Source organism: Erpetoichthys calabaricus, chromosome 9 (assembly GCF_900747795.2).
Source record: "Erpetoichthys calabaricus chromosome 9, fErpCal1.3, whole genome shotgun sequence".
Taxonomy (NCBI): domain Eukaryota; kingdom Metazoa; phylum Chordata; class Cladistia; order Polypteriformes; family Polypteridae; genus Erpetoichthys; species Erpetoichthys calabaricus.
Genome location: NC_041402.2, coordinates 182,380,308 through 182,399,124, shown reverse-complemented (window position 1 = coordinate 182,399,124; position 18,817 = coordinate 182,380,308). Strand labels below are relative to the sequence as shown.

At 38.7% G+C, this 18,817-nt stretch overlaps 1 protein-coding gene across 2 annotated transcripts in view; it reads right to left on the bottom strand.

The window, feature by feature from the left end:
- Window positions 1–380: 380 nt before the first annotated feature.
- Window positions 381–18,817, bottom strand: part of fubp3 (far upstream element (FUSE) binding protein 3) — a 98,164-nt gene continuing 79,727 nt past the window's right edge. The window contains exons 13-18 of one of the 2 annotated variants that reach the window (XM_028808544.2): window positions 16,756–16,916; window positions 13,322–13,395; window positions 10,014–10,090; window positions 7,188–7,259; window positions 4,772–4,890; window positions 381–2,105 (exon numbers count right to left, since the gene is read on the bottom strand). In XM_028808544.2, the coding sequence (XP_028664377.2) occupies window positions 2,097–2,105; window positions 4,772–4,890; window positions 7,188–7,259; window positions 10,014–10,090; window positions 13,322–13,395; window positions 16,756–16,916 (512 nt within the window). In that variant the 3' untranslated portion in view covers window positions 381–2,096. The remainder of the gene's footprint in view (window positions 2,106–4,771; window positions 4,891–7,187; window positions 7,260–10,013; window positions 10,091–13,321; window positions 13,396–16,755; window positions 16,917–18,817) is intronic. The other variant, XM_028808545.2, reaches the window with a different exon arrangement.

Below are 18,817 nucleotides of genomic sequence, written 5' to 3'. Positions count from 1 at the left end.
GAAAAAAAAGTCACTAAAAAGTGAAAGTGCCAATACTGTTCAAACGTCAGCATTCAGAGAAGTCACCGGGCTGAGCTTGGGCTACTGGCGCCAATCACATCGCCATTATACAGCAAACTGGAACCTGCTCTTTACTGTATGTGGCAACGTTTTAGTAAGTTGTGTGTCAGGATGTGAAAATACTGAATGTTGCTGCCAAAAAGGTTAAAAATCCAATGTAGAGGGATGAAGCATCTCAGATGGAAACTGATGGGATAAAGGACTTCATGTAGGTGGGCACATCGGGCACCTCAGAAAGGCAACGGATAAACTCGTAGACCCGCAGTCATCCATCTGTAATCCAGGGAGAGAGCCGCAAAGAAACTGTTATACGACAAAGCGAATGTTGTAGTCAATTTATTAGTGTGTAAAATGGCTACTGAAAAGAAAGTAAAAGCAAATGATTCGCGCCTTGTGCATGTTACAAGACTCATCTGAAGGAAAAAAAATTCATATTAGGAATGTGCGCAAAAAAACCTAGCATTTAAAATATATATATATATTTTTTTTAACAAATGCAAAACATCTCTTTTGGTTTTTCTTTTTAATACATTGTTATCTGTACATGAGAAATAACACTAAAATTAAACATTTTGAAATTATGATATCCCTTTTCATTAAGTAACTTAAATTTCACATAATGCAGTTAATACTAGAGATTCAGTTTTAATCTAATCAGACATATTAGACCACACAGTAGAAAGGAAAAAAAAAAACAAAACATAGTAACAACACTGAATTAAAAAGTTAGCATTTGGACTAGAAATAAGTCCACAGTGTATACTGGGGCTGGATGTACCAAATAACAAGATAGGTTTCTTTAATACTTATTATAAAAACTATAATTATTACACAGGTAGGCTCTCCAATGGAGGCTTAGCAGTCCTGAATATTTCAGAATGTACAGAACACGCGCGCGCACGCATACACACACAAAAATTGACAATCAGGTTTTGGTTATTTTTTTTTTTTTTTCTTTCTCCCAGAAAAGATGCAACATCAAATTTCATATTATGTTTAAAAACAAATCATCCAAAAAAAAAAAAAAAAAAAAAAAAAAACATTTAAATTAATACAAAGCCTTTACAATGACAATTCAGATTGTCATGGACGCTGTCACAGTAATTTCAAGCATTTGTGTTCACCTGGACATTTAGTATGAAAAGGTAAAAAATTTCTGACAAACTAAATCTCATTTGAATCTGCTTTATAAAAGTGTATCTTTTTTCTTCATGATTCACAAAACTTGTACAAGAGTAATTGAAATAAATTTATCAAATAGAACATGAGCCTTCTGTTTAACAAACGAAATAGGATATTGCACCTTTTTTTTTTTTTCCAACAATAGTACAAAAATTACATTGAAATAAATGATAGTGTACAATTAAAAACACAAATGAACTTAAATTAGGAATCAGTGGCTGGATGCCAACACAAATCTTAGTTATCCCGTAACAAACGCATCACAAATCACAGCTTCATCTCAAAACAAAATTAAAATGTTTTACATTTAAAAAGAAACCTACACAAAAATGTACACATTCTTTAAAACATTGTTTTATCGAATAAAAAAAATATATATATCAGCAGATGTTTTACTCAAGACTGCTAAGCCCAAATTACGACAAGATTTTTTTTAATTTTATTGCAAAAGAACTACAAAAAATATATTGCGCATTTGTTGAAATGTTACAAGTCTGGGGTGTGTTTTGGATAGTTTTGTTTTGTTGGAGAGGGGGGGTCGGGGGGGGTAAGGGGGTGGTGGTGACACCCCAAAAAGAATCCCAAAGAGAGAGAGAGTGTCCATTTTATACACAATGGTGCCCAAAAGTTTTTTTTTTTTTTTTTTTATTTGTATTTTTTTTTAGTAAGAATTAAATGTTTGATTTAGAAATTTTCTATTTTTATTTGTATAAGTCAATCTACAGCTAGTGTTTCTCACTAAGAAAAAAAAAAGTGTAAGTCTTCAATCGAGGCCTTGCAAAGCTAGAAACCTGTTAGAAACGGTTTGCTTCTTCTCTCTGCAGCGATTCCAAAATCTTCAACAAAAACGTCTTCTAATGTTCCTGAAACACAATGGCAGACGGAGAAGATTACTTCAAATGGAGGACGACAACAGCATGTAACAGAATAGTCAAAGCTGCCTTTTAATACACGGAGGTTAATGTCAGCTGTACAAGGAGGAAGAATCAGGCTCTGTGAAAACATCCAACTTTCAAAAAATGGGCGTTGGAGACGTTGCTGTCAGCCGTAAGCACACTGCAAGGCTGCCTTTCACTTTGGATTATCTGCATTGGCAAAGCCACAGCAGGCTGTTGGGGTCTTCAACCAACGTCTCCCTTTGTATCTCTCACAGGTGACGGAGGCTCCATGTGCTACCGTTCACCGTGAAGAGCAACAGCAGAACACATCGCGCTCTGACCAAACTGAGTGGCACTTGGGTAAGAGCTGCGTCTTTGGCTTACATTAATACAGAAAGGGGCAGGAGCACAATTCACAAGGGGGTTGGGGGCTTTCATTACAAATACTTGGTGTATTTTTACTTAAAAAGAATGAGTTAAATAAATAAATACAAGACTTGTATGTTATGTTCCAGAAATTATAGTTAATATTACAAGTTCACATTCTGTGAAAACAGGCGTCCCAGAAAAGAAGGAAACAAACATCAAGTAATGGGAACAAGGAGCAGTGGAATAGTGGAGAGAGGCAGACCAGAGAAACGCAGGTGCCAAAATAAAACAATGCGTTGCGCAAAAATAAAAACGTCAAATTGCACGCATAAAAACAGTCCAGGAGCAATGACTTCAACACACATGATCAGTAAACTGGGAGGAAAAATTAAATAAACCGAAATGCAAATAAAAAAAAATAAAGAAATCACAATTAAAAATCTTTAAGAGGCTTAAAACAAAAATAAGCATCCTGAGGTATCTACAGAGCAATCCCATCTCGCTCAACCTTTCAACTTAAAGAGTGAGTTTAGCAGCTACTAACCCCCTTACAGCAGACATAATAATAATAATTCATTACATTTATATAGCGCTTTTCTCAGTACTCAAAGCGCTATCCACACAGGGAGGAACCGGGAAGCGAACCCATAATCTTCCACAGTCTCCTTACTGCAAAGCAGCAGCACTACCACTGCGCCACCTGTGAGGACATGCTCCCTCATCTAGACTTCCGACTAGTGCGGTGGCACACGTTCTCTAATTTGGGGTACGGCATGACGCTGCACACACCACTTTCAAATTTTAGGCAGTCTGTGCATGCGTGTATCTATACTCCATTGCCAGTCCGCACTGAGCGCTCCGCACTTTGACACACTTCTGACCCACCAGGGCACACTTGTGCATTCTCTCCAGATCACTGCTACCGAAAGGCAAGTATACAGGAGAACACGTGGCCCCCTGCAAGCAGACGGGATTTGAAACAAAACCGCGACACATTTCTTCCCACACTCCCAAGTCAGCATTCAACACACTTCTGTTTCTAATGGAAAAGAATTAAATTTCACAATCCAAAATATTACAGTAAAGCATTATGCTTTCAAATTAAATCAAGAAAATCTAAAGCAGTCACTAATCACATTATATTTAATTAAATAAAATACGCCATTAGTGTACTGAACATGATGCTTATTTCAATTTGAATCGCTATCCTTGATTACTTTAATTCCTGGTCTTTCAAACGCACAAACAGCAGCCCTGGATGCCCTAAGCTTTGCACTCATCGGGTCAGAGAGAAACCTTTAAAGCCAAGGCTCTGAATCTCACGTCTAAGAGGGTGCGGTTCCAAAATGTACAAAAATCATATCTTCATTTCATTCTGCATCCTTGCTACCTTCTGACTGATGGATTTTATTTAGCATTCTATTGATTTTATTTAGCATTAGACCACTCTAAGGTTGATCATGTTGCCTTTTAATTGTGAAATAATGGGATTTCTATATTTATCAGAGCATTGTTTCCTTGCTTTTTATCAGCTACTGTGAAAAACCTTATGTATATTTTAGATAACACACAAATAACTGTGCATAAAAAGATTAACTAAGAATCCAACACAACTGAGCACATCGATTCCTCTGAGGGTGCATGCTTATTCTTATGTTATGTGATGTGATTAATAAGGGCAGCATAGTGGCACTGTGGTTAATATTGCTGCTTCAAATTCTGGGTTTGCATCCAAGCATGATGCTTGTTCATGTGGCATTTGATTGTTCTTCCCCCTCTGTGGCATTCCCATAACAGACCCCTCCAATCTTCAGAGATGCAAGTTAGTATAACCAGGAGTGGGCACAGCAAATGACAAACTGTGGCAACGGTTGGTTTCTGCATTTTGTCAGATGCTGCTGACGAACTCCAATCCCATTAACTTGAACTAAAGGGTTAAACTAAACTAAAGGCTGGGGGGCTGTCAAGAGGCAGGGCCTGTTAAAGCCCATTGCGGCACTTCCTGTGTGATTTTGGGCTATACAAAAATAAACTGTATTGTATTGTAATTACATTATCTATATTATATTTGGTATTTGTATAGGTAGCATTCTTTTTAACTCCTCTTAACACCCAACCCACTGGTCATTGCCTTGGCCCAATGTAATGGAAACCAATTAAACTTGATTTTACAAGAATGTAATACACACTCCTCTTTGCAAGCAAAAGGTCTTCCCTGACTAAAATAAGATCATTCTTTCCATTAAGCAATCTGCATGCACATCTGAAAACTGCTGTCTTACCTGAAGTCCAGGGGCCTGTGTCTGCTGAGTGCCTTGCCCATAAAAAGCACCCTGTTGTCTGTAATACTCAGCCCAGGCAGCACTGTAGTCTGGTGAACTCTGCTGAGATGCTGTCTGACCTGATTTTAGTGGAAGTAAAGACAGGGTGGGAGGGAATCCGGTTAAATGCAAGCAGAAAGATAAAAAGTGCCTACGCAGTCCTAAAGAGAGAAAAATACATTTCTTCCATCTTCTCATTACCATGAAGCAACCCATACAAAAGTGGGCTATAAATATGACACTTAAGTTTTTAAAATGGACATCAAGACTAAGGCTTAGCAGAGATCTACCATGGCAACACAGCTAAAGACGCACATCCTTTTGCTCCTGCCAGTGATATGAAAAGATCCACTCTTCCTCTTCACTATAAAGTCAGTATCTAACATCAAAAGAACACATTGGAAGACGAAGGCAGAGTGTTCCACCAGCAATTAGGCAAATTTAATATCACTTATGTATGTACTATATTACGTTATATGCAAAGTTTTGATTAAAGACACTAAACATTTTCCAAACACAGAAATGTAGTACTCTCAACCCCGATTGATCCAAATTAGAGTTGTTGGGGACAGACCTTATCTGAAAAGCACTGGGTGCAAGACGGGAATAGCCTTGGACTGTACACAATCACAAGGTCCACTCATACACAATCACATCGGGCCAATTTTGTATCAACACACCACTTAAAACAGCAGGTCTTTGGGGATGTGGAAAAGGAAAAAAATATAACAATTGACGGGAGGAGAATAAGCAAACAATTCCACATCAGATATCATCAAAATTCAAAAGCATAATTGGTCCACGTTAAATCCTAATGGTCTCAACAGCATCAAGGAAGCCAAAAGAATACATGAAAAACCAAACATCTGTTTTCTCTTTATTTTATTATGGTTTTCATGAGAATTAGTTCTGAGCTCTTTCAAATCACTTTTCTTTTGGTCCTGTGCCACCTGACTCACTGATATACAAGAAAGCCCCCATATGATAACACCGATCGATTTGTCTTGTTTTTTTAGTTACACAAGAAGTACACCTTTTTGGCCCTTTAGAGCTAAAAAACATCACTTTTCAGTCATTTTTGGACTTTATTTTGTGCAGGAAATTAAACGCGTATGATTAAGAATAAACCAAAGGGTGTTTTCAGCAAACATGACCAAAGGACTTTAAGTTGTTCAAGCCGTATCAGTGGACCCCTGGAGTTCAGCCCCCATGGGAATTGATGGGTCAAAGTGTTTTCACAAAACTCCAAATGCAAAAAAAGGCTATCAGTAATACAGGCATGTGGATTGCTACAATATGCTATATTGAGGATGCTGATCTTGAATATGATCGCATTTTTGATATCGGATACTTTACCTGTAGTCCTAGCCCTTTGAGAGCCACACCGGAAAGAGTAAAAAATGGAAAATTTCAAACATAAGAATGTGGGGTGTTGTTTTAGACTGTTTCGAGGTCAGTGATCACAGATACAATTTTATTCTTGATTTCAGATCCATTACTAGGGATTGAAAATGACTAATTTTATATTACAATCAAGAATATTTAGAGTTTAAACATTTAAATTGAGTCACACATTACTATTTGAAATATATAACACAACTGTGCTTGTTTATTATGTACTTCTACCTCATGAAGTAATTCCTTACATTTCTTATGAACACCCACAAATTATCATCAAGATTATCATTCTTCAAAGCATTTTCGGGGATAGTCCTGTAGTTGTTGCCTATGTTGGGCCTTGACAAAGGGCAGTTTATTCATGGGGTGATTTAGAGGATTGTGTTTGCATTAAGGAGTTTCCTCATTATGTGGCACGTATTCAAAATGGCTGCTATTTGTAGTTACATGTCTGTGTATTGATTTATATGTAATGTCTGTAGGTTTCTGTGCAGTGTTATGTGAGATGACATGAATGGTGGAGGTAACAATAGAGACAGTGATTCACCTTGTCCATTCTCCATAAGTGGTGCATTTCTTCTTTCAGTTCAGTGTACTTTTGCATTTAATTTGTGTGTTCGGTAGGACATTCTTAATACATGCAGTTTTATTTTGTTTGTCTAATAGTATTGTCCGGTCTGTTACGGCGGATTTTTTTGTCTGTCAGTATAGTTCTGTCCCAGTATAATTTGTTTATAGTTTATCATCATTATTAATAGGTAATTCCTCTATCCAACATGAATTGCAAGATCAGATGATGGAACTCTTTATAAATAACTAAAATATTACACTTGGAGCACAGGTAAAGTTCCCAGAATTACAAAGCGAGACAGAGGTGGGAACAGAGCCAGCACCCTTGTGGTGGGTATAATGAGAAACTACGCAGCTACATTTCACTCTCTCTCATAATGAAAAGCCAAAGACATATGGGCACACCTACTCTGTTTTTTGTAGTACTCTTCCCATGCTTTGCTGTAGTCTGGGCCTGTACTTTGCGCCTGGCTTTGCTGACCTAGGAGAGGAAGCGCATACAATACAGATGTTATTTTCTCTTAGTGTATTCATATTAAAAAGCAGTAAGGACACAGTGTACAGAACAGAAAGCGGAGCTATTTGTATCTTCACTATAAAGGGTACCAAAAGTTACTGAACTCATCCTCTGGTTCTCACTATGAATTTGGACACCCTATTAAGATTCTCATAGTATTGTGTATAATTTATTTATATATATATATAATTTAGAATCCTCCCAATATCATCCTCAGAAGATGAAGAAATAAGACATTGAGTGAGATCATTTATCGTGAAAGCCAACGAGACAACAACCTTTTTAAAACAGCAGCAGCAACAAAGCTTTCTCAAGCAAGTCAGCTAAGAATACATGTGAACAGCATACAGGACTCTTAAGCAAAATGTCAGAATTCTCATAAGGCCTGTTTGGTATCAAGGGATAATCATCGGTTTTCATTGACTTCTTTAATTCACTTGTGAATGGCAGGTTACATTTCAGTACTCAGGACAGAGGATGGCCTACAGCCAAGTTTCAATTAAGGTCCAACAGTTCATTGCAAGCATTTCTATATTACATAGTTAATAACAGCAAAATAGGAAGCAAACTTTAAAATCTATAAAATATACAGTACATTAACATTAGGGTATAAAAGATCATTCCCTGCCAAAGCAAATGGTGTAAAATAAAGCAACTTTATTGAAATGTGTTAGATAAGCCTGATTATTAGAGTGAAGTGTTAATTTACGACTGCACAGAGCCTGACGTGTTTGACAGCTCTCAAAAAGACAGCCATCCATCAGCAGCCAGCTTCAGTCCACCTGAGACATACAGTACAGGTTTTAACTAGGAATTACAGAATTGGTAGGGTTAAGGACGTGTGGGTCAGCTACCTTACTCCATGAAATGTATGCCTGTGCATAGGAGTGGGTTGGGGAGGTGAACTTCACCATCAAAACTACACTGAATGTCCATACAAGCAAAGCTATTTTTATTCTGTTTACTGAAGTCACACGACTCGGGAAGGCTGGCCTCGATTCTATTTGCCAAAGGAAAGTACACAGAAGAACTAGAGCATGAAAGCTTCACTACACAAAAATGGAGAAGCTTCCCTAGTCTGGGAAAGGAGGAGACCAAGGGGGAACATCATAGTGGAGCAATGTCAATGCCTTGCCTAGCTTTTTATAATACTCTTCCCACGCTCTGGAATAGTCCACTTGGCCACTCTGGGATCTGTTGTGACCTATAACCAAATGCAGATAATATTTCTTGAAAATGCAAAGCTGCAACCGTCTTTGGTTCTCATGCCACTGGCTTTAATTAAAAAAAAAAAGCAGTGACACAGCATCACTTACTCATCTGCTGCTACACAAAGTCAAATTAATCCTTGTAGTCCCCCACATTATTGAAAAAAGTGGAGGAGCCAGGGAAACAAAATTTAAGAAAATTATGGCAATGACCTGCTTGAGACCACTTACACTTAAGACAACTAAGCTTTAGTTTTCTATGAAGTACGATTGAAAACCTGAATTGCTAGGGAACTGCAGACAGAAAAGGGTGGCACAGAAGGGGGCAGCGCTCTGCAATATCCTATGTTGCGTCATCATGCTAGGGCAGAAGGACCACTTCTAGGAGAGGTTGGAACACCAACTTGTACCCCAAACGTGCTAGAGATGGAGCATCCTGAAAGAGTGCACAAAGAGAAAGAAAAGAGAAACCTGGGGAAAAATTATTTTCTCAGGGCTACAAAGGGCAGACATCCCATTAGGTCATTATAATGGAACAGTCAGTCTTTCCAGGGTTTGGGGAAAGCTAAAAGACATTCTCTGCCTTGGACAGTAGGATCAGGCTATTGCCCCAAGACTGCAGGCTGGGAGAGAAATATCCAGGAGATGTGGCCTGAAGGCTTGGAAGTACAAGAACAGAGGTGTCTATAGAGAGCAAAAAGTAACCTCTGAACTTCAGAAGCATTTCCAGAGCTTAGAATTAAATGACACCAGGATGGAGCTTAAAGCAGCCTTGAGCTTATCCACTTGATGGATCTGGAGTCAGTAGGGGAGTAAGGCAAGGGTTCAAGCAGCAAGAGTAAATCCAAGCTTCCTTTGGTACATAAGAAGTTAGGCATGTGGCCAAAGCACTCTAACTGGTAGACAGGAACCAGGGCCTATACTGGCAGGTTGGATGGGCTACAGGGTTTGATGTTTTTTATTTGCTATTCTGTCTGTCATTTTGGCTTCTAGGCATTATTTTGGATAACAAAGTTACTACAACAGCAGCTCCTCATTGTGACAAAACCATTAACATTACACTTTCAATGGGGATATGGGAAGACATTAGCAGTGCTTGTAATGTTAGACTTATGGCTAAGGTAAAATGGTAGATGGCCTGTGTACACTGTGTATTTTAATCCACCTTACAAAATAGGCATCAGAGTAGTCTTTATTATGAAAACACCATGGAACAGAATGCTTCCGTCTGTTCTTTGCATTTACCGTTTAATAAAGTGTAAATGATGGAGGGATGCTAAAAGCAACAGAAAAGGAAAACTACTCTTAAAGGGCAGGGAAGGAACAGCAGAGACATTTTATAAACAAGTTGGCAACTGCTAAATGCCTGAAGACTGTCCAAGGTCTCTCAGTGTTGCTTTACTAACTGATTGTATTGTGAATTTAAATGTATGACTACCTGGTTGCTTTGCTGAAAAACATCTGGGAATGAACAAGGAGAGAAAAAAAAAAAAGAAAAACCACCACTTACTAGGGTCCTGTTGGCTTTGCTGCTGCCATGTCTGGTATGCAGTACCCCATACACTGGGCATGAACGTCTGCGGCCCACTAGAGAAAGAGGTGAGATTACAAAACATAACAAGTCTGCTTTCGGTGTACTTTAAAATATTTTTTCTTGACCTTTTTAGTTCCTTTTCATTATATGTTATGTATTTCAAATCTTTATTGCTATTTGTAGATATGGCTGGGTGGTGTGTGAGGTGCTCTAAAATAGCCAAGAAGCAAGGCAATAGAGCGGTCCCAGAACTGCACGTTATTGAACAAAGGAAGAAGATAAAAATTCAAACCGTAAGACGGAAAATGATGGAGGCACAAATGGACATTTTTTGATAAAAGCAAAGTAGAGTCAACTCTCAATTAACCGGAGTAATACAGGCAGTGTGGACAAAACTTTAAAAAATTTTTTTTTGAAATGTAGAAAATTTAATGTAAAATTACACTTATATTTAGAAAGCCATTTACTGGATGGCAGCAGTAGAGCAGACAAATAACTTCACAATTTTTATGGTAGAACACTGCAAGCAGAAGTTTATATTGGAAATATATGTATTGTGATTTGCAGGAAAATATAAAATTAAAATGCTTGATTTGTTTTTTTGACAAATGATGTGTGCATGACCATTTCCTTAAAGTTTTACCTACTATCTTTACATATGGATTCTTACTTGCACGTCTCACACAAATTACTTTCCCCACCAGTCTGTTGATCTTCTCACCAGAATATTGAAGTGCAGCCTATGCAGTCCTTTGACAAATTATCAAATTTTACTGAGCAAATTCTACACTGAAATTGTGTTCTCTTTGATATTTTTATTTCAAAAGAACTGAAGTGAGATTGTCTTAAATTAGAAAAAGAATTAAAATAAGAAAAGAAAAAGACTGACTGTGTAAATATTCAAATACACGTACGGTGGACATTCTACGTTGACATCAATGACATCTGCCTAACAAAGGGCACAATTACCTTACTGTTGGCCTCCACTTGTGAATCTTTCAAATTATGGTCACCGTTTCTGCATGAAAACTCCACAGTAAAAGGAACTATTATTCAGGTATGTGAATATGAAAGACATGTATAAGAATGAACACTAAACAGCATTCATAATACAAATGCATAATTTACTAAAAGAACTATCTAATGGGCACTGTTGGTTCAATTATCAGGAACTAAAAAGCTACGTCAAACCACCCAGACACCGTCTAGAAAAGATCAGCCCTCACAGATTTGCGAGAGAAGGTGCAGAGAAAGTCAAACAGTAACTCTGAAGGAGCTACAGTGTTCAGCAGGTGAAACTGGGTTAAAGCTGCACCAATCAACCATACTAGAAAACTGCACAAAAAAGTTGCCCTGCATGGGGCGTTTTTATTCAAAAATAACGAGAACTTTGGCCAAAGGGCTTGACAGTGGCTCTGTCACAATGTTGGAAAATGCCTTCTGGTCACATGACAAAGAAAGAGCTTTCTGGTCAAAGTTCAAAGAGAGATGTCCCCAAAAATGTAACACTGCCCATGTCTCTAAAAAGGCAAGTATGGAGAAAGTGGCGGTGATATGTTGTGGGCTGCTTTTGATCATCAGGGACTGGGCACCTAGTTAAAACAGGAGGCAAAATCGACGGAGTACATTGTAAGCAACTACTGCAACAGAACCAGTTTTGAATGCTAAAAACTGGACCCTGGGGGGGGGGGGGGGGGGGGGGGAAGACAACTTTCAGTAACATAATGATCCTGAAGTGACACTGGAGAGGCACAAGGAAAAAAAAAAAGTCCTACAATGGCCCAGTCAAACCCTATATGTGGCACTACTTGAAAAGTGAAGTGAACAAGTGTTGGCCAACTAAACTGAACAAGCTGGAGCAATTCTTCCTGAAAGGGCCACAACCCCTCCAAACAATGTGCAAACGTGGGCCATACTTAACACAATAAATTGCAGAAGTTATTGCTCTAAATGGAGCTTCTAAAATATTTTAAAGTGTAGGGACTGAATATTTACACAAACAGCAGATTTCCTTTATTCCTTCTTAGCATTTTTTACGTAAAACATCACATTAAAAAACTTCAGAGTAGCAGTTTTTTATTCAACAAAATTAGACAACTGCTTTTGAAAAGCACTGCATTTACAGATAGGCATATATTTGGGGGATCAAACCTTTTTTCTAAAATCTTCTAACACAGTTGAACTGCTCATTTTTAATTGATGCCCACTTTAAATTTCATGTCTCTGTGTTTGGGGGTGGAATCTTGGCAATAAATGTAATAATTTAATTCTTTTCCAGCAAAAAAGGAGCAGCGACTGTGTGAAAATAAAACAGAAAATGTTTTCATCATATGTTGCAGTAGCATTTTGTATCTGTGGTTAGAAAAAAACAAGCGGTTAAAATGTGTTGGTTTCTAGTCATGTTTTGGGACATGAATTACGGTTAATGTTCAAAGAAAAAAGCATTATTTTTTTTTTTTTTTAAACAATAACACGCTTAAAAAATTAAATGATTTTTCCTGTATATGCAGTTATCTTTCATCTATTAGCTGTTTAAAAAAAAAAAAAAAAGGCAAAAGGGAACATGAAAAGGACAGACATAAGTTGATGATGATGTGTGAGTGCAAGTAAACACTGAACAAACAGATGTGTATGCACCCATCACAATATTAGACACAGACGGTGATAAAATGAAGTCATCAGTCAAGGACAATGACATCAGAACAATCACTTGGTGAAGTGCCAATTCATATTAGAGAACAGTATATACTGTAAGCTGTATGTAAGTGCACATCTAAGCTATCTACAGACACAGATCTTGTGCGCGCTCTCTAGCTCAGCTCATGTACAAAATATGCCCAAATGTGCATGTGAAATGCACAGCTCATTTAAGAATGTACTCAAAAGGCGTAACACCTACACAATGCCACCATTCAATTTGTATTATATACTGTATGCCCTGCTTTCTAATGGCATCATATATTATATCATAAACATACTGTGAACAGGTAGCTGTGGTCAGAAGAATATGGTGAAAAGTATCACTTAGAAGAGGCATTCAAATGAGTGAAAAATATTCAAACAGAAAAACAAGTACGGTAAACTATCATCATTCAGCATATCCAATAGCTAACTGCAAACACATTTCTTAATAAACAATTTAAGAGGTTCACTTTTTAAAAAAAACAAAAAAACAAAACAATTAGTGTACCCAAGAGACGGGTAATTGTGAAACAGAAATCAGTTATATAAAAAGTACATTCAAGATCCTATACAGATGAAGTGGAAAAGCACAAAGCACTTACTTTTGATGTGGAGTACCTGCACCTTGGCTGAATGGGCTTAAGCTGAAATTACTGCTTCCTCCTAGACCTGAACCCTACATGACAAATACCACAAAGCAGTCCAATGAGAATCTAAAAAAAGTGCAAACCTGACCCAATTATAGAACATTTGCTTTTACATTGTGTTATATCCGCTCTCTGCCATTAAGTAATTCAATAATTGCAGACACCAAGCTTTCATAATGAAAAAGGGAGGTGGGGTGAGCTGGCCTGTGGTAGAAATACCTTCAAGGACGCTAAAAAATAAATAAATAACCCACACGCTTTCCTCCCACAAGACTTAAGTTGGAATTTTGCTCAATCACCAGTAGTTACTTACATTTGCTTGGTATTATACACTTAGTGTATATATTTGCCTTCTTTCTTGGTGGGGTTCAGGGAGTGGAGTTTTTTAAGGTACCGTGTGGAATTTTAAGTATTTAAATTATTCAGTCCACTAAATGTCTAGTGCATATTATTCAAAAGTAATTAAATTCAGCCCTGAAATTAATTACCTTAGAGAGTGACAACTGTTAGACAGACCACAGCAGAACAACTTAAACAGTTATTGAAGATGGCCAGTTATCAAAAATAAGTACAAAGCTGTTTACTCCAAGCAATAAAGAATCACACACATAATGGGCAATAATCATCCAGTCGTTCAGGGTCTTCATTGGGGTCTGTTTTGTGCTGACAATATCAGGCATTTTAATATTTTGTAGAAATATTAATAATTCTTTACATGTATATGGGGGAGCTACTTCTACAACCACCAAAGTGCAGCATTCACCTGGAGAATGCGACAGCACCCTTTATAGTCCAATCCACTCACCACACATTAACTGCTAGGTGGTGAAGTGGTGAAAGGCACCCAGTTAGAGACAGGGAATGATTGGGGGCAAGAATTAGTAGACTGTGGTGGGCATTTCAACCAGGACATTGAGATACACCCTATTCTTTACGAAGGATACCCAGGGATCTTTAATGATCACAGACAGTCAGGACCTTGATTTTACATCTCATCTGAAGGACAGCATCATGTTCACATCACTGCACTGGGGCATTGGGATCCACTTACAGACCACAGGGTAAGTGCCCCCTGCTGGCTTTACCATCACTACTTCTAGCAGCAACCCAAGTCTTTGCCTGGTTGGTCTCCCATCCAAGTACTGGTTGGGCCCACACATGCTTAGCTTCAGGTGGAATTTCATGTTTTGAAATGCATGTGGTACAGCTGCTCTCACTATGAAATAGTACAGTGGTATTGACATGTACAGCTTATGAGTCACTGGGAACAGGACACAAATTCTTGGAAAGATGTATAATTATCTTTGAGTCAAAGTGATTACTGGTATGGATGCGAACTTGCCCTTAAAGGTGAAGAGGCATGTCTTGTCAGTGCAAGCATTTTCCAGTACTGTACCAAAAAGGGAAACAATGCCCTCATCAGTTTTGTTATTGCTTGTTCAAAAGTTCAGTTTGATACAGCTACAAGAAACATTAAGACAAATAATATGAAAAAAGTGGCTGCATCATTAGCTTTGTGTAATGATGTGGAAAATCTGAATCAAGAGTTTCCCATGGAATGTTTCACCTGCCACCAAAGCGTGGCAGTCATACTTGATATCTGCTGTGAGAAATGCAGGTTTTCACACTGAAGTCGGTGCATGTGCCTTGATATTCAAAATCAAAGTAGTAAATTATGGCAGCAATGGCAAGACAGTGATATTCTGTTGCATGGATATTAAAAAAGTGTTGCCTGTAACAATGGCAGTTAGCAATACAAGTATTTTAAATAAAAAAAAAATTCTCTTGACTATCAGTATGTAGACACTAACCAGCTCCCTGATTCATATATGTGGGTCTGGAAAAAATGTCAATCTAGGCAGTCATCCTTCCAGAAGTATCTGAACTTTTACACAAATCCAAATGAGACTCCAAGGATGAAGCCATCATATTATCCTGAATCTTCCAAGATTTAAAGGATATGTGGATGGATTTTACAGACAGTGAAGGAAAGGGGATTAATTCCAGGTAAAGTCAACTGAACAGTTTTTGAACTTTTTTATTCATTTTGCCATAAAGCGATGAAATGAAAAAAGTAGTTAAAGCTAGACAGAATTTCTAGGCGCAGCCAGGGTGTTGAGGGGGTCCGGCTTGGTGGACTCAGGATTGGGTCACTGCTTTTTGCAGATGTTGTCCTGTTTGCTTCATCAGGCCGTGATCTTCAGCTCTCTCTGGATCGGTTCGCAGCTGAGTGTGAAGTGGCTGGGATGGGAATCAGCACCTCCAAATCCGAGACCATGGTCCTCAGCCGGAAAAGGGTGGAGTGCCCTCTCAGGGTTGGTAGCGAGATCCTGCCCCAAGTGGAGGAGTTCAAGTATCTCGGGGTCTTGTTCACGAGTGAGGGAAGAATGGAGCGTGAGATCGACAGGCGGATCGGTGCGGCGTCCGCAGTGATGAGGGCTCTGCATCGGTCTGTCGTGGTGAAAAAGGAGCTGAGCCGCAAGGCAAAGCTCTCAATTTACCAGTCGATCTATGTTCCTACCCTCACCTATGGTCATGAGCTATGGGTAGTGACCGAAAGAACGAGATCGCGAATACAAGCGGCTGAAATGAGTTTTCTCCGCAGGGTGTCTGGGCTCTCCCTTAAAGATAAGGTGAGAAGCTCAGTCATCCAGGAGGGGCTCAGAGTAGAGCCGCTGCTCCTCCGCATCGAGAGGAGTCAGATGAGGTGGCTCAGGCATCTGATCAGGATGCCTCCTGGACGCCTCCCTGGTGAGGTGTTCCAGGCACGTCCAACCGGGAGGAGGCCCCGGGGAAGACCCAGGACACGCTGGAGGGACTATGTCTCCCGGCTGGCCTGGGAATGCCTCGGGATTCTCCCGGAAGAGCTAGAAGAAGTGGCCGGGGAGAGGGAAGTCTGGGCATCTCTGCTCCAGCTGCTGCCCCCGCGACCCGACCTCGGATAAGCGGAAGAGGATGGATGGATGGAGTTAAAGCTATTCAGGCCATGCTCAAATGCACCTGAAAAATTCCAGTCAGCTATAGTTCTGTGTTGGTAGAAAACTGCTATTGGACAAATGGGGTAAGCAGGTCTCTGTATGGAACAGCAGGTCAAACATCCTCATTCCCATCAAGAATAGCTAAAACACCACACACGTCTGTGAACTGCATGACAGGAACATTACAGCAGACAGGACTTCGAGGCTTCACTGTAACTTCACAGAGTTGCAATCATAATATTACAAGTCTGTTTTAAAACAAAATCAGACACCACCAGTAGCAACATAATTAAAAATGGAGTACAAAATGTACAAGTATGTGGCCTGGAAATATTCACATAACCAAGCAAGCATAATGTGCCAGCACAGAGGAGGAGGAGAAGAATATATATAAAAAAAAAAAAAACTTACCCCGATTTTTTCATCAATGAGTTGGCGGGCAAGATCAATCTGCTGCAGGGTCCCTCGGATAGAAAAGATGCGAACATTGGGATCTGTGTTGGGAGGAGGATTTCTTTGCAGCTCCACATGTGAACCAGACTGCTGGTTAATGTTTTTGATGGTCTCACCACCTGAGATTCACAGAAGTGCAAGTTAAAATGACTGTAGCTTTACCACAAATACAGACACTAGCATATTTCATGCTGCTTTATAAATACAGTGTATGCCTGGACTATGAAGACATTTACAGATTTTTGATCTCTTATGCACTTGAAAGACAGCTGGATCTGACTGAAAATAATTTTTAAAGGTAAACAAGTCTGTGCGTAACAAAATTGCTGCTTTACTTATTCGAATGTTAAATGTCTTTAAGAGTGTAGTGGAATCAATTCAAACTTGTCTCTTCCTGCCTGTTTAAATAATGTAACATATTTCACATAAAATAAAAATACTATGAACCTTTTAAGAAATTAAACTTAATCCAACATTTATTATTGTGTAAACACTCCACATCAATTCATATGAAAGCAGACATATCCTGAAGGAAGCGAAGGCCAGAATATCTGCTTACTTGTTCATGCTGGTTAAGCATGAAGAGATGGCTAATATTTTAATACGTCCTATCCACAAAATATCAAAAGTGCTTTCTTTGAGTAAAGATTGTGATTTTGCTTCCAAAATAAAAATCTAAACAGAAGAACCTTGTCAAATCTTATATGCCGTAGTAAATCTAGTAAAGACTAACAATGTACAGTACTTGAGGAAGGGCAGAAATTAAAGTAAAAACAGGCTTTACAGAGTTGAGATATATATGGAAAGGCATTTGTCTTTTGTAGTTGAGCACTTTTTTGGGTAGCCAGTTATACAATTATTGTATACAAAACATCTAGGTTTGACGATAAATTACCATCAAGCACCACATAAGGGTTTAAAACTAACACACAGGTAGAAACTGCTTCATATGATCACACAGTTGTGATATCATGATCATAAATGCTGGATCATGTTGTTTCACATACAGATATCATCCGATAGGTTTCGATGAAGCTAACTTATAGCTCCTACTATGGACACCTTTTTGTCAGAGCATGTATATGACCACCAGATCGGAGATCTAAAAAAGATAACAGAACACTTCTGTTCTTTCAAGATGTCTGCTTTTACTAGGCCTTTTGAAAGGAAATCAAAAGTTGACAGAATTACAGCAAGTTAGATGCACACCTCTCCCATTTGGTAAATCACAGTTTGACATTAGTTGGTATATGTTGTTCTGCTTCTCATAACAGCATGAAGAACAAAGCTTTATCAGCAGTCTCAAGCCATGGATAAGAAAAATCAGATGACTTACAGGCAAGCAAAAGTTAGTTTTTGAACAAACCATCTCTGAAGTGAACAAAGAAAGAGTCAGCTCACCATGTCGAATAATGGCTTGTGCATAGTATGATCATAGATATACCCATTCAACAAAGTGCTGAATGAGGCACTAAACTCCTCCTCTTACATATGGGTCTGGGCAGCTGCTAAGCAAATTGAATTTCATGCCACTTAAAGGTAAAATATTCACATGCTTGCAGTGAGTCAAGAAAGGTAAACTGCGGGGTGGGGTTTGGAGGAATTCACCCTGGTCTGATAAAACAGGGTTCTTGTTGACGCATAAGAGAAGGACCAAAAATATGGTGAAAAGTCTAAGTCCAAGGACCCATTTTACTAAGCTCTGTCAATAAAGGCTGGCAGAGGTGATGTACGGACACTGTGTGTTTGTTTGGTGTACATGTTGGGTACTTTAACAAGAATTCAAGCACCAAAAGACATAGGAGTACTGCCATTATAAGGTACATCTAACTGGCAACAGAATGCCATCTATGAAATGGCTTTAAAATTAAGGCAATATTACATGCAACAAAGCTAAGGTCTTTAAATGGCTCAAAGGATATGAAGGTGAATTACAAAAATATACTAAGATTTTCCTTAGGTTGATGGGCCACCATTTGAGGATGTCAAAGATAGTCCTGATTCTTGGAAACAGTCCTAT